We start from the raw sequence: 15,228 nt of genomic DNA on the forward strand, positions 1-15,228 counted from the left end.
AATTCTATAAATTTCTAGACTTAACATAGCCAAGATACATCCAGAAGTTCATCAAACACATTTAAGAATTCACATCATGACAAACCATCCATCAATTTCAAACAGTCAACAGATTTCAAGCTATAACAAACAATCGAAGCTAAATACATAGCAAACATCTAAAAGGGATGAGCATAAGCACATGTATTTGTTTAGAGTATTATCCAATATATCACATTTTTTTAATCATCGTCATCATCTCCACTAGACGATAGGAACAATAAGCAAATAAATAATAATACAGAATAATTTTAAAATGCAATTCATTTAAGACAAAATGTAGAGCAGTAGAGTGAAATTGTTTACGTCATTGCATAACAGCATGTAAAATAATTCCCATAGTCATCATCACAATATTTATTCATATTTAAAAAAATTTATTCTACAGTAATTGATTGAATGGCTATACATGCTATATTGTTTATTATTATTAATAATGCATCATATGGGCACAAACAATTATTTTACATTTGAATAACTCTTAAATGCTTTTAATAGATTGACTATGACGTATTATGGATGCAGATGTAGAAAAATATGTCATAAAATAAAACAATGATTTAGATATGGTACATTAAATCATTTATAAGTCTTTATTTGGGATGAATTTATGGACCAACTGGTTCTATGCTGTTTCAAGCTACTCAGAATATCAATTAATATTAATTAATCGAAATCGTATACAATTGTGAATGAAGAAATTAAGATGGAAAATTTACAGCTTTTAGATTTTTTTGTGGTTCTTTATTAGAGTCATGTTTAAGAGTGTGGAGGGAAGCAGTTGTGTAGCAAGTGATTTAGGAGTTTGGAGTTGTAATCAACAATTTATTTCTAAATTAAATGAGATTTTTGGATGTTCATGTTACATCTGATATTGGAGTTATGTATCTTCATTGATATGATTGGATATTACATAACGCTTAGGGAAGGAGAGGATGCAACTATGTTACGGAGTTCATCGATTGGTTACGATGGATAGATTGGGCTATTCTTAGCGTTACGTAATGTCCAAACGTTCTCTATCTTCTGTTGTATCACAGATTGGATTGATAACAACAAATTCTCGAGACCGATTAACTGAAAAATTGATTTTCCAGGTAGTCTCAGTCTCGGTCTCGACACTTGGAACTCTTAGTCTCAACCTGAACAGATTCTTGAATCAATTTAGGGTTTCTTTTGTGCATCATGCACATTGCAGGACCACTTGAACACATTGAATTCTCAAGAGGTTGTCCCTAATTACCTCATCTCCCAGAATCCATCCCTGTTCTCCACCAAACCATTTGATTCTTCATCTACTATGCTTTTCTGCCTGACCAATCAGTAATTTAATAGAAACTCTCTCTCTTTCTTAAATTACAAAGAATAAATCTCAATGAGATTTTTCCTCACCATTTTCGTCGATTCATTCATCAACATTTTCTTTTCTTATTCTTTATAAGATTAATCAGTATTTATCCGCATTCATGCTGAATATAAATTAAATGTTTGGCGAGGATGTTCTCATAGATACTATTGCGTTGGTAATCAATGACGAAACTCATTGAAGATTTTTTCTGTGAAGAGAATGTTTTGTGGCAATGAATTGCGAGAATTCTTAAAAGCTTGATTAAGATATCAAATTATTTTGTGCTGCTTTTGATGTTTGAAGCTTTCAACAACACTTTTATTGAGGATAAAATGTGAAAAACATTTTTCAGAATCTCAATTGAGAGTCACTTGATAAATGAAAGCTTCTTGACATTTTGATATTGCTTTTTAGCTTAATTTGATAATTTTTAAAGCAAATTTATAAAAAAGACATTTTTAAAGCAGAGAAACCTTAAAAATTCGGTCGAAATCAGCAAGTACAATTTCGTCTTTGATCGGCATACGCGGAACTGTGCTGTTCTAGATAGCCTTCGGAGCATATGACGACAGATTTTAAATTGTTGAATTAAGGTTTGTATGACTAAATGGATCCGCAAGAGTTAATCATTCATTCGCAATAGTTGCCATAATAACACAATTGTTCAGATACACATTGCATACACGAGATTGTACGTATTTTGCAATTATTCCAAAATATTTTCAATATTCCACATTCAGTTTGCATCTTGGTTTTTATCAAATAATTGCGAAATCCCAAAATAATTTTTCATCTAAATATTTACATCATTGACTTCATCAAAAATCTAAAATAAAACAATATCAAATTTCACCTTTTCAATATCGAATTCAAATTCAAAATAAGCCACACGAGTTGCATCGAGCATACAGTCAAATTTTCAAACAATTCCATTATCCATAACTTGACCACATTTTGGATTGTTGCGTGATTTTTAATGGTTGCGGTCAAAACTGATTACCATTTTTAGTTAGTCTATGGAGTCTACACAAATTTTCGATACACCAGACAAGCTTCAAATGTAAACAATGAAATTACTCATACTCTAGTTAAAATTGCTTATTTTCACTTGTTACGTAATGAGTGCTTCATACGTCATTGTTTTATCGTCGAGACGAAGAAAGCACAATTATACTAGATTTTAAATTATATATCCCAAAATAAACTTCCAAGCAATTGTAACTCATGTCTATCTTTGGAATGTTTTGTCTATTTCTATACCAAGAGATGGGAGCTTAATGATAATAGAATTAATGACAGGGAGTTGAAAAAAGGGAGTCACTTGTTTTGTGATAAGAAGATTATTCTTAATGATTGTGTATTATGCCATATTTCATAGAAGGAAGTGTTAATACTTGTAAAAAAGGAAGGATATTATTTTGTGGGGGATGATTATTCTTTATTATTGGAAACATTTTACTTCCTGGTTCGAGTTAGATATGAACTTTAAGATTATGGTTTAATATAATGATAAGAGTTGTGTAATGACTATTGGATAGAGAAAGAAGGTATAATCGTGCTTCTTGCTACGATTCTTAATAATCCCCTTTAGCTCAATGGAAGAAGGAAGATATGAGTGCAACCGGAAGTCATAGGACGTAAGTTACAGTCCAACTCGGGATTTGCTGTGGGAAAATTTACTTTCTTTCCCTTGAACCTTAGAAATATTAAAGCTTCAAACAGAAATTAAACAACGAAAGTCTAAGAACAACTATGAATATGAATGACCTTTTTAGATCATGCAGAAGTCAACTTGACTCTATTCCATATAAAATTGGCCGATCGACACAAATTATTCATGACATTCAATTAGAAATTTTCATGTTAAGTGCCATAAAAATTACCAGGTGGATGCAATTTTGGCCGCCAATTGTTATATAATGTGGCAACTAGTGCTGATTTGTTTTAAGATCTGGTATGTACATTAAGTCCTTGCCTATCATATCCCAAAGCCTCAAAACTTTAAAATCCAAAATAACTTTATTTCCCACACTTTAAATCCCTCAAAATCCACCATAAATTCCACAAATTCCCATTCGCATCACAAAATATGCTCTTAAAACTCAAAATCGTTCATCTAGTCAACAAAACACAATCTCACAGTACATTAGGATTTCCGACAATCCTTTTATTCACAGACAGTTTTATTTTCTAATATCCCATCACAGTTTATGAATAGACTTGAAGGATGAAGAAAAAGTTTCAGTCGTAGAACATAAAATGAATGCTAAGTTATTCAAACTTTCATTTTTTGGGTTGAAAGTTTCGTCTAATTTGATATTTTCATGACTTCAACACTGAATAATAATAAAAAACTGAAATGTTTTCTTCTTATTAATTTTCCCAAGGTTGAGGCTTACGCTTTTCCGAGGAGACACATAATCGCCTTGTATAAATTCAAGTCCATTAAAACAACAAAACACATCATAATATTTTTAATGACTAGAGTCTAGCGCATAACCTTTCAAATGAAGATTATTTATGGTTTCATTCATTAGTCAACAATTTTCGCTGTTGTGGAGGAGTTTGAAAGTGATGTTTAATTTTTATGGGATGGGGAGGCAAGGGTGAGGTCCAATATTTCCAGAAGAGAGGTTTAGAGGGGGTGGGATTTGGATACAAAATCACTTAGAGGAGTATTCTGATATTTTTTGAGAAGAAGGTTAGGGAGGTGTGGTAGGGAGGTGGTCTAGGACTTTTTTTTTCGAATAACCTTATACAATTGAAAATGGATGGGAAGTGAGGTAGGTATACTCTACTCAGCCTTCGCCCCTCGTCCTTGACAATGCTCCTGAACTCATGGCTATGCTTTCTCGATACCGGGACCGGGACCGGGAAATCCCGGGACTGTCCCGTCCCGGTCCCGTCCCGAGTCCCGAAAAACTTCCGGGACTGGTCCCGCGGGACCAAATATTAAAAAAATTCTTATTAATTCCTAACAAAATAAAAAGAATAAAAATAAAAGACTTTTAATTTTTAATCAAAACTTTAAAATCAAAATAAATTAAATAATTTTATCAAAAAATATGAAAAATATGGAACAGTAAATACGAATTTTGAGTGTTTCTGAGTTAAAAATTTAAAATTTTTTATGATCTTTTGATTTTTGTTCTGAAATGTAAACAAATAATAAAAGCCCAAATCAAACAAACCCTTTTAAATAAACTATCGAGACCTATCGATTTCCAGCTAATTTGAGGTTTTTCAAAAATTTAAAGGTTCAATGATTTTTTTAAAAATTAGAGATTATTTCTCATAACTAAGATTTGTTTCTTCATAATCGTATAAACGGTGAATATGATAATTAAACTCAGAATTTTTTAGTATTATTCTATTTTAAAATCATTTAAAACTAGTCAGGTTCAAGAATTCTGAAAATTTTAATCCATCTTTCAATTTTTGACAATAGATATTAAGCTTAAAAACACTGAAAAAACATTAAAATATTGCACTTTTTAGTACATACTTTTTTCGGGACAGTCCCGGGATTTCCCGGTCCCGTCCCGATCCCGTCCCGGTCCCGTCCCGATCCCGTCCCGGTCCCGGAAAAGTTTCGGGACCGGGATTTCGGGAAAGCATACTCATGGCCCTACACTCTTGGGTACTCCCTTGTGAAGAGGGTTTCCTAAATTTGCTTAGTCCCCCATATTCGTGTGTTATTGAAGACTGAATATCCAGTATATCATTTTAATTGCATGGAACTTCACGAATTGAATTCCAAATCACGGATCTAGACGACACTAACCCTCCCTACCCACAAACGCACTTAAACTCATACTTATGACTTACATCATTTATGTACAGTTCCCATAGAATTATGAAAAATATGCATACACTTGATGACAGATTTCAATGGAGAGCAATTAAGCAAATTTATAAAAAATAAGGGAGAAGTGTAGAACTTAACTCATATCAATTAACTTCAATTCAAAAGAATTGCTGTAATATTCTCACAATTTTCGCTACTGTTGGTGATTTTAGTTTTCATTCTCTCGACTATATTTAAGTTTTGTTATTCTTGTTATTTTTTCTACAAGCATACAACAACTTATCAAACTGCTGAATCAAATTCAATCAAAATTGTGAAACAGAGATAGATAAACATACACATAGACGCACGCTATTTGGATGTTGATTGATTTCGAGTGCCATTTTTTTGTTATTTTCATCTTGATGATGATTAAATCTGATTTGTATGAAAAGGAGAAATGGTATGAAGAAAGGAACTATGGATGAATGGATATGAAAAGTGTTTTTCCATATGTGATACTATGAATACGTTAAAAAACATGGAATTTTCAGAGTTGTTATCTTGGTATATATAGTTAAAGTTATAGCACTAATCAATCACTTTTAATCAGCCTTGCTATAATTATTATCGATTTTTAGAATAATTGCGCATTTAGGTCATCGTGATAAATACACAATTTCTTGGTATATTTAAATGGTTTTTCGCGTAATTGACTAAATTCTACCTAATAGCCACAGATAAAATCCTCAATATAAAATGCAAATGGTCATAAGCACTGTGATGTTAAGATGATAACCATGCAATAGTATGAAATTCTGTAGATATTATTTGATTGAGTAGTTCAGCCTTTGTGGTAAAAATTGTCACTTAATTTCATAAAAATTTTGATTAATGTTTAAGTTGGCACTATGGGAATGCTTGCAAACTATTAAAAGCTGCTCTCACGTTGGTATTTTGAATATGTCTCTAAGGACAAGCTGTCGTATTGCTAATTGTTTCTGTGTATGTATTCTATACATTTAGTGAGCTATGTATTGTTGTATTTAAAGTGTGAAGACTGGGTTGGTAGAAAGTTTTGGATAATTTATTAGCTGAGAATGTTAAGAGTAAGTAAAGGATATTAGGGATTCCTGAAGTCTCGATTTTGACTAGGGTTCGACAAAACTGTATACAGATATATGCGTATATATAACCCAATTTTGTCAAACCCTAGTTTTGACGAATTATCGAGATCGAAACCCAAACTGGAACCGAGATTAAGACTGAAAGGGAATTGTTCGAAGTCTCAGTTTCGACAAATCTTGAGATCGATAATGAGAAATATCGGTTTCGATACAAAAACACTCATCACGATGCCATCTGGATAACTCTACGTCTTGCCGTCAACAAGTCGACATTGCAAGTGTCTAAATGACTTCTTTTACTCCTCCTACACATATTGTGGCTTCTTAGTTTATTTATAACTCATTTATTTCTATCAACAATTTATCCACAATCCTTAATAGACCGTATACCAATTTGTTGTACAATAATCCACGTCTATCAAATGAATTGTTCCAATTAAAAGTAATACACTCAGGAAATATCCAAATACTTCCTGCAAAATACAATAAATGCTCCGGAAAATTTCCATCACGAGGACGGAAAATTATTAAAATTTCCGTAGGCTTCCTCAATGTAGAAGCTCAAGCCATAATAATCCTTTTCGCATGCATTTTTAATACATAATTGCAGCACATACCAAAGCTATTGTTATAGACGTCAAACATAATTGCACACAGCAATAAACGAAGCCATTTATTTCTGATTTTTTTTTCATTTCTTTTTCTTCGCACATTCAACAAGGTTTAGACAACAACTCTGAACTGTATAAATGGGTGAAAAATTTTTTTTGAGACTAAATTATATGCAAAAAGCTTGTCAATAACTCTGATAAATGAAATTTTATTGTATACGTGGGTGGAACGAGTGTGTAACAGCATTAAGATAATAAACAAGCGAAAAACAAGTGAAATTTTGACGTGCAAAAAACTACAATGAATTATTTTTTTGATTGTATATGTATCTAGTGTCTAAATCTATATATGAAATGACACGTGGAATGAATTTTTAAATGTGCACAAAAAATACTTTTGGTTTCTTTTTCATGCTCTATAATCTACTTCCGACATTCTATACGTGTTGCTACCTAGCTTTAAATGAATTAAGAATTTATGGGAATTTATAAACATACATAGTTTGTTGTGTGTATTTTTTGTAGGGAATATGAGTTTTTATATCTAATTGTCTGCTTGGCTGTCCTAATGTCTGTCATTTTATTAGCTTAGCCATAACTAGTCTAGTCTGTCAGTTTGTCTATTCGTTCTTTAGCCGGTTTGTCTGTAAATGTGTATCTTTGTCTGCCTATGTTTGAATGAGATTCCTGTTGAAGCTTTAGGGAGTCTTTAATTATTGGGTTCGACGAAACTTAGAGATTGATACCAAGATCAAGACCGGTACCGGGACCGAGAACGAGACTACAAGAAAACTCTTCGAAGTCTCGATTTCGACAAATCTCGTGACCAGGATTGGACCAAGACTGGATCAAGACTGGACAAAGATTGGACCAAGACTGGACCAAGATTGCCAAGTCTTGGTTTCGGTCTCAAAATACTCTTAAGGAACATTTGATTGAAAATCATAAAACATGGGTCCGAGTCCCATTCAGGATACATTATTATATTCTAGCTATATTAGAGAATAATGAAGATTTTATCCAAAAAAGTAGCATTTGTCGTATGTCCGGTCACTAATTTAATTATTATTTATCCATCTGTCTGTATACTCATTCAACAGTCTGTTCCTTCATCTCTATTTCTATTAATATATCCATTTGTGTGTCTGTATGTCAACATGTCTGTCTGTTTATCCTACAATTTAGCGTTTTATCTACGGTGAGTCCCAAAACTTTTCAGAACATTTTTTCAAAATTTTTTGTAAACAAAATACGTTTTAAAGCCGCAAATTACTTGCAAATTCTGCTACTTATTGCTCTAAACACTTTAATGTGTTGTGCCATAGGCATTTGACAAAATGATTTCTCAAAGCAGATATGCGGTAAATTTATGAAGAACTTTATCTACAACATAAATGTAATGGAATATTTTTTGTTCCTTGTTGTATTTATCGATTAACAATCATCAATTTTACCTTTTTTGCACTTCCATATTAACACCAAATGGGACTTTTCATTAATAATATTTGCAATTGTCGATTGTGTAAATATTTGATAAGCTCAAAGAGCGATGAAATATAAATAAAAGTTGCATACCTGGTGTCGGGAAACCTCTCATCCGTATGATGTCTTCTAAATGTCCTTGAAGCTGATTTAAAGCCCATCATTTAAATTCCCTTTCTTTTCTTTGCTTGCCTTACAAAAACCTGACACGCAATTTTTTTTATACACGGCAAAAAACTTTCACAATTTTTTCACTTTTTTCAAGTTTTCCGCTTTTAAGGAACAAAATTTTTGTTTATTTTGATTTTTATCACATTAAATTAAAAGAATTTGGACAGAACTTCACCATTATGGCACTAAGATAATTAAAAACAAGATGATAAAGCAGGTATTGGCTATTTGATCACAATTTTCGCACTAAAAATCTTTAATTGAACCATTATATTAATTGAATTTCAAAGTTTTCTCGATGCTTTAAGGCAAAACACTGTGAAAATGGAACCAAGTGTCTCATTTGCTTCGCAATCATTTTTCAAAATTGTGGAAATTATTTCTTTTTATTCCTTAATTTCCAATTCTCTCGTGCCGACTGGAAGGATTTTCCATTCCATTCGGTAAATGTTGAACTTCCAGTTCTCAATTTCTCGCTCATGAAAATGCTCACAGATGTCGCATGAGCCGGCAAAACAACTCAATTTGGATATGATAACGTAAAGTGGCATAAATTTAAATTTTTTTGCCATTTCATTTTGGTCTGCATTGTTACGGCTATAACATAAAGAATATTCTATTTCTCATGATTTCCATTTAAATTGCATATCACGTTCCTTCTGTCTATCATTATTGTTACTTGCTCATTCATGGAATGGAGTAAGAAGAAGAATAAGAATATCAAGGACGAAATGTTTGCAATAGATAATGTTGATTGGAATTAAAGATACCGAATGTTGAACATGAACCACGGACAGAAAGGAATAACATAAAATGTTTATTCTTACAATTTACATAAACAGTCCACAGTAAATGTTGAGATATGTACGGAATTGAAATCTATCAATGTATCAATATCATACAAGAATACGGAATGAGGTCTGGAATGAAGTGAGATGGTAGTTTGAAAGGTTTATGATCGGATGATGCCAAAAATGTGGCGAAGTTGTATCTTACAGTCACAATGACCAAGATTAGAGATTGAAATATGAGCTGCACAATATTGTAACTAGGACATCGCTATATCGTCGAGTTGATCCAAAACGATTAGATTTTTTTCGTAGCGTGCCGCTCGCTGGTCATACAGATCAATTGTGATCAACGGTCTCTCTCAGATGGCTCTATCCCTAGCTTCCGTCTCTAAATTTCCAATACCAGGTGAATTACTGTTTCTATTGACAAGTTCTTAGGTCGTCCGCGAGTTCTTTTACCATTTGCTTACTTACTTAGGCACGAAGGCCCATTGTCGCTCGTAGGGAATGTCTAAAGACAACTATACCCGTCATAATATTCTACTAGTTCGGAATATACAATTTAAAAAGTAAGATTTAAAGATCTTAATTGATGGAGCTTCTGGAGGTCTTTTAATACATAAATCTAATTTTATAATGTTCTCCATCTTCTTTGGGTCCCAAAATGACTCCAAGTATCCTCCTTTTAATGACATCAATTGAATGCTCGTCTGCAGCAGTCATATTCCATGATTCTGTCATCACAATTGGATGGATAGGTGGCTTATGAATGGTTAATTTTGCATGTCTTGAGATTCTCTTCGATGTTAGTAGATGATTGATTGGACTAAATCCTTAAATTACTCCATCACTAAGTTTTTGAGATAATGTTTTGAGGATTTTGAGTATTAATAACCTAAAGGGTTCAAAAACTGGTTGATTTACTCATTTAATAGATTGAGAAATTGTTCAAAATCTTGCGGTTTCCTTAAACAAATGATCTAAAATTCCACAAAACCAATCCAATAATAAGATAATCCAAATTCAACAAATATATATAATACGTACAAACCGCCCTAACCACTCAGCCAATCTTCATGCTAACACATTATAAACAAAAAAGTGGAAAAGAAAAACAGAAGAATTGTGTAAACATCTAAATACGCTTGATATGATTACACAATGTGTATAATATTAAAGCGCCAAAGAACAATATTCTTGTAATGCGACCTGGCAAAGAATTTTTACCGTTAATTCTACAACAAGCTGTGAAACACATTAATTCGAAAGTATAAATTCGATGATGATTTCATTAATTTACTTTAGTCGCATTCGATCAGTTCCATTGTAAGGTGTAATCGATAGTCCGTGAAGACAGAAACAAACTTCTTAAGTGCATAATATCATTGACATTGGGATAGGTTAAGAATGATTGTGAAAATTTTGTTGATTTTGTTCACCATTTTAAAGCTATGCTGTATAAATGCACAGATACCAAGTTTTGGACGATGTCCAGAATATGACGCAATGCCTGATTTTGATAAAGAGAAATTTTTGGGTTCATGGTATGAAATTGAACGATATTTTACGGTAACAGAAGTCGTTTCAAAGTGCATATCGGCTGATTATGAGAGACGAGCTGATGGAAAAATTTATGTCAAAAATTATTACACAAATCGGATGTAAAACATAACTTTACTGTTCCTTAATATCTATCAGAAAAATTACCATCAACTTTATTTCTTGCAGTAACAACGTTCAACGTATCATATCGGGTAAATTCTCAATCACTGGAAAGGGAGGCGAAGGCAGATTTAATGTCAGATATGAATCGTTTTAAACTATGATTAAACTATGATGCATCTCTCGGTAAGCTTACTACGATGATGTTAATTGACATGTGCTGACATTGCAACTTTTTTTTGTGTGTGTTATTAAATTATCTTAGTTGTGCTTGATACTGACTATAAGAATTATGCAGTCATTTGGTCGTGCAGTAATGTTACTGCGTTAGGACATACTGAAAGTGCTTGGGTGAGTAAATTAGATATTTTATGGGGAATTATAAGTGGTTGACATGAAATAGGATTGAAATTTAAGTGGAAGGTGTGTGGAAGGCAAGAACAGATGTCTAATTGGACGTTGTTTGACGGCGGCTTAGTAGCTGACCTAGCTCAATTGAATTATCTACTTACTTACTGTTCTGAAAAGTCCAAGTTGGTTAATCGATCAAGAATCCATATTTAAGGTCGGAATGACTCTGATTTACTTCTGGATTCAGTTTATATCCAGTACTATGCCAGGATGACACCACTCTGATGTCGGCATCAGGTAAGTGCCACGCCTGACTCTTAACTGATACTTAATCGATTAACTGACTTGTGATATTCGGGTATAACCATTTTTGTATGTGTAGCTCAAGGATAAGGTCCGAATTGTTTATAAATACAGTTTAAGACGTCATTTACCTACAACCATTTCACTTCCCAATTCCCTTTTATTAATAAAAATCATTCGTGCTTAATAAAAATTTACAAATGTTTACATAACATCCATTATCACATCATTTACAATCCTATAATTCAATCGTCGTTAAAACTTCATTTGAGTGAATCTAAAAATAAGTTTGCTGTAAACTTACATTATACAAATTATCAAGTTTAATGGATACTCGTTAGAGATATATTTAGAAACAAAGTTTTATACTTCCGTAATTTAATTCATCCTCAATAATTAAGCATTCCATTATTTCTCATAATCTTCTTTAGTTAATGTCCCGTCAGCGAAATCCACGAGGAGAAATTTTACAAGCAGCTTATGGCGTTTTAGACAAATACAAAATGAATCGATCATTTTTCGTCAAGAGCGACCAAGAAAACTGCGAGACTTTACCTCCAATTCAAGAAGCAATTGACCCGGCTACAAAAAATGAAAACAATGAAAAGACTGAAAATGTTACCGAGAATGTGACAATTATTCCAGAAGAGAAGACAGAATTCAACAGCACAGAAGCGACTGTTTGATTTATTTTAAGTTTTGGGGTTTGTTTGCTTATGATGTTTAAGTTGGGTTCTAATATTGCAGGTCTAGAGGACATAAAACGTGGGTCTGGAGTCCTGGACAGTCGAAAACTGAAGGCTTGCCTATCTAAATTGTCTGGAAATGTAGGCCTACAGCCTTGGACAGTCAAGAATTGCATGTCTGCTCATCTAAAGTAAAGGACTGTAGTTCTTGGCAAACTCTTTGTCCAAGACACTAATGACATCCAGCAGGGTTGGTGTCAAGACCTTTTGAGAGTCGCCACTAACCTAATTTACTGAAATTTTGACAATATAATCCAGAACCAGCCATAAAATCTCAATTTATAGACATCATAAATGAACAACCCCCAATAGTAAATTAAGAAAATAATTTTTTGTTTGTATTCCTCATTGTGAGTTTAAAACAAGTTTTGTAATAATAAAAAGTACTTTAGTAACGATAAGAAATGTTAATAGAAATTTATATCTCTATCAACTTTATGTTCTGTTGCTGTGCATAGCTTGCATTTATTTTGGGATTATATGTTGAATGAAATTGTTAGTGTAAATTGCTTCATTCAGAATTGAATTTATCTATATTTTATGTAATAGAATGTCAGACGCTCATTTATATTGTTCTATATGTTATCTCCATTGTCAAGTCATTGTATTTTAAAGATGTACGCAACAAAGAATTGCCTTAGTGAGCGGAAAAATACGATAACATTTTATGTCAAATATTGTTCATACCCGAATCAATTTCCATGAAAAATTTCCTTTATGTATGTGCAAATATTGTGAGTGAAAGAATATGTACATAAAAAAAAGTTTCAATGCTAAGACATTAACAGATTACACGTCTATAGCTTAACATCTTCTTTAAAATTTAATTTTGAAGAGCTCTTTATCTCGCTTTAAAGCAATACTTAGCGTTGAATTGTTATGTTAGAATATTGGAGTATTTGAACAGAATCGCAGTGTCGACAGCTTGTGAGCATGTTGTCATATCATCAACTCGAAGAGCTCAATTCTGTTAATTGATCCAAAATTCAGCCCTTCATCCCGTTGTGATTCTGACTTGTTGCCAGATTCGACTTATATTCGACATCATGTCAGATTCAATCTAGTCTGATATTGAATTTTGGATAATATAGGATTAATAGGATCAATAGAATACCCAGGATGCTTTCTCGATGCCGGGATCGGGTCCTGAAATTCCGGGAAATTCCCGTTCCGGTCCAGTCTCGATCCCGGTGCGATAATGACCAGATGATTTTCGCTCTTTTGGGAAAAATTGGAACAATTCTAAGTTTGACACTATCGAGCTTTGTCGGGAAACAACAGCAAGAGTGAAAAGTACAGCAGTTTCCCGGTAAAAATACAGCAGAAGGTCGCCCTATCGAATAATCCGTTTGTGCTCTTTCGGCCACAATCTGTCCATAGCATTGCAAACTAACTGTATCTACAGACTTCAAATCAGTTATCTGTTAACTCGACCGCAGGATCCTAAGAATACAATATAATGTAGGGTTCGCTTATAGCAAAGACACTACGATCGATGATCTGTTGTACCATCTCAAATTTTCTACAAAATGCCTATGTCCTTGATAAAGTCAACAATGTTCAAGTAGGATCCATACTCTTCCACTACCAGAATTGCCTTCATATCTTCCAAAATCTATCAGTTTCTCTTCTGCATCAACATCCAAATCTCAAAGCAAACGATTAATAATTAAATTCAGAATTCCTTGATATTCACGCAAATCACATCATCATTAACCAAAATTATGACTTAAATTTCCTTGAATTTTCTTTCACTCTAATTGTTTCCACAGCTCGCATAAAAACATTCAACATTTCCTCATGCTTTTCACTTTCGAAGAATTTTTATTAAGAAACTTTATCCATTAAATTGTTTATCAAAGACTTTGTTTTGTCTTCTTGCTTTTTGCTACTTCATTCAGTCGCTCGCTAAAATAACTCAACAGAAAAAGAAATGAATAAATTTTTTTTCTTTGGAAAGGCGTCAAATAATGAGAAAGTTTATCAAGCCTTTTTCTCGTTTATGGAAGCATACATCATCAGAAATTTTTCATTTATGTTGTTCTTGTGATTCTATGTGTTCAGCTTAGATAATGCATACATGTGTTTAAATTGATATGGATGAGTTTTTTTAGGATACGACATGTTGTAGAGTTGAGTTATGGAAGTTCAGTTGGAGTTTTTGGTGTGAATTCTGAGAAATATCTGCTACCGTAGGAAACTAAGTTAGATTCAATTATGCTTTCCCGAAATCCCGGTCCCGAAACTTTTCCGGGACCGGGACGGGATCGGGACGGGACCGGGAAATCCCGGGACTGTCCCGAAAAAAGTATGTACTAAAAAGTGCAATATTTTAATGTTTTTTCAGTGTTTTTAAGCTTAATATCTATTGTCAAAAATTGAAAGATGGATTAAAATTTTCAGAATTCTTGAACCTGACTAGTTTTAAATGATTTTAAAATAGAATAATACTAAAAAATTCTGAGTTTAATTATCATATTCACCGTTTATACGATTATGAAGAAACAAATCTTAGTTATGAGAAATAATCTCTAATTTTTAAAAAAATCATTGAACCTTTAAATTTTTGAAAAACCTCAAATTAGCTGGAAATCGATAGGTCTCGATAGTTTATTTAAAAGGGTTTGTTTGATTTGGGCTTTTATTATTTGTTTACATTTCAGAACAAAAATCAAAAGATCATAAAAAATTTTAAATTTTTAACTCAGAAACACTCAAAATTCGTATTTACTGTTCCATATTTTTCATATTTTTTGATAAAATTATTTAATTTATTTTGATTTTAAAGTTTTGATTAAAAATTAAAAGTC

At 32.6% G+C, this 15,228-nt stretch overlaps 1 protein-coding gene and 1 long non-coding RNA gene across 2 annotated transcripts in view; both read left to right on the forward strand.

Moving 5' to 3' along the window:
* LOC139090934 (uncharacterized) overlaps positions 1–15,228 on the forward strand; it is a 45,144-nt gene that overhangs the window by 23,431 nt on the left and 6,485 nt on the right. The window lies entirely within an intron of this gene.
* On the forward strand, positions 10,764–12,431 carry LOC139091045 (apolipoprotein D-like). Its single transcript, XM_070640974.1, is given in 5 exon segments — positions 10,764–11,017; positions 11,085–11,172; positions 11,174–11,204; positions 11,284–11,369; positions 12,104–12,431. Coding segments are annotated over 5 exon segments (714 nt in total). The 3' UTR covers positions 12,359–12,431.

The sequence above is a fragment of the Chironomus tepperi genome, unplaced genomic scaffold, assembly GCF_022539635.2.
Source record: "Chironomus tepperi strain 1889 unplaced genomic scaffold, CSIRO-AGI_Ctep_v1 contig_223, whole genome shotgun sequence".
Classification (NCBI taxonomy): domain Eukaryota; kingdom Metazoa; phylum Arthropoda; class Insecta; order Diptera; family Chironomidae; genus Chironomus; species Chironomus tepperi.